The following is a 1,192-nucleotide window of genomic DNA, read 5'->3' on the forward strand; positions in this document are numbered from 1 at the left end:
GATCCCATGTTCAAAGGCTGTTAAATCACATTGTTTACCCATATCTACAGAAAAAAAAAATCACTTCTACTGTTGTGGCAAACAACCTGCTACCCTATTTATAATGGTCTAGCCCTGTAGTAACTTCAGCGTGAAATTATAGCTAATTTGCCTACAAACGTCAGGTGGTCATAATAATCTGGCCACTCAGTGTGTGTGTGTGTGTGTGTGTGTGTGTGTGTAACTATATATCTATATATCTATATCTATATCTATATATAACATCTTGGAATCAAAGGGCATTTGTTGGTGAGAAATCTTTCCAATAAATTTAGAAAATAAAAAGCAATTCAAAATTGACATTATCTTTACCCATAATATTTTCTTACTTTGGGACATTCTACATTTCCAAATCAGAATCATAGAATGTGTGAATTCTAAAATTATGCACTTGGTTTATCCAGGATTTTTATTGCTCCAAGGAAATCCTTTATGTTCTAAGGCATGAATGAAATATAGAACTTAGAAATACATATAGAGGGTAAAATTAAAGTCTAAGAAAACAAGAGGAAACCTGCAAGTGGTGAAGTCTCGTTTGTCCAAAGGTGCAGTGGTGTTTGGTAAATCGGCTATCAGGAAGACTGACAGGCTGTTATTGACATATCCTTTCAAAGGTTCATTGCCATTTGGTGAATAGGCATAGTAGTAAACTAAACGAGGAATGATGTCCGATGTAAATGCAACAATAAAAGCCTAAAGGATAAAGCAAGAGGGAGATCAGGAGCAAGCAATCTAGTTTTTAACATGTCAGATTTGTTCCCTGGCTGGTGTAGCTCAGTCCCATGTGCCACGGGTTGCTGGTTGGATTCCTGCTCAGGACACTACCTGGGTTATGAGCTTGATCCCGGTGGGGGGCATGAAGGAGGCAGCTGGTTGATGTTTCTCTCACATTGATGTTTCTCTTCCCCTCTTCCTTCCTCTCTCTCTCTCTCTCTCTCTCTCTCTAAAAATCTTTTAAAAAATGTCTGATTTGTATTTCTCTCAGTTCCATGTGCCATATGGATGCAAAATGATTAAAATGCCATTATAAATCATGATAATATGAGTCTTTGGCCTAAAATATGAAATACCACATATATAGTATACTAGAGGCCTGGTGCACAAAAATTTGTGCACTCGGGGAGGGTCTCTCAGCCCGGCCTGTGCCCTCTCG

General features: G+C 38.3%; 1 protein-coding gene across 1 annotated transcript in view; it reads right to left on the reverse strand.

The window, feature by feature from the left end:
• The window catches only part of ANO5 (anoctamin 5), a 67,798-nt gene that overhangs the window by 6,637 nt on the left and 59,969 nt on the right, over positions 1–1,192 (reverse strand). The window contains 1 exon segment of the mRNA XM_015566309.1: positions 554–732. Within this exon segment, the coding sequence (XP_015421795.1) occupies positions 554–732 (179 nt within the window).

The sequence above is a fragment of the Myotis davidii genome, unplaced genomic scaffold (genome assembly GCF_000327345.1).
Source record: "Myotis davidii unplaced genomic scaffold, ASM32734v1 scaffold330, whole genome shotgun sequence".
In the NCBI taxonomy this organism is placed as follows: domain Eukaryota; kingdom Metazoa; phylum Chordata; class Mammalia; order Chiroptera; family Vespertilionidae; genus Myotis; species Myotis davidii.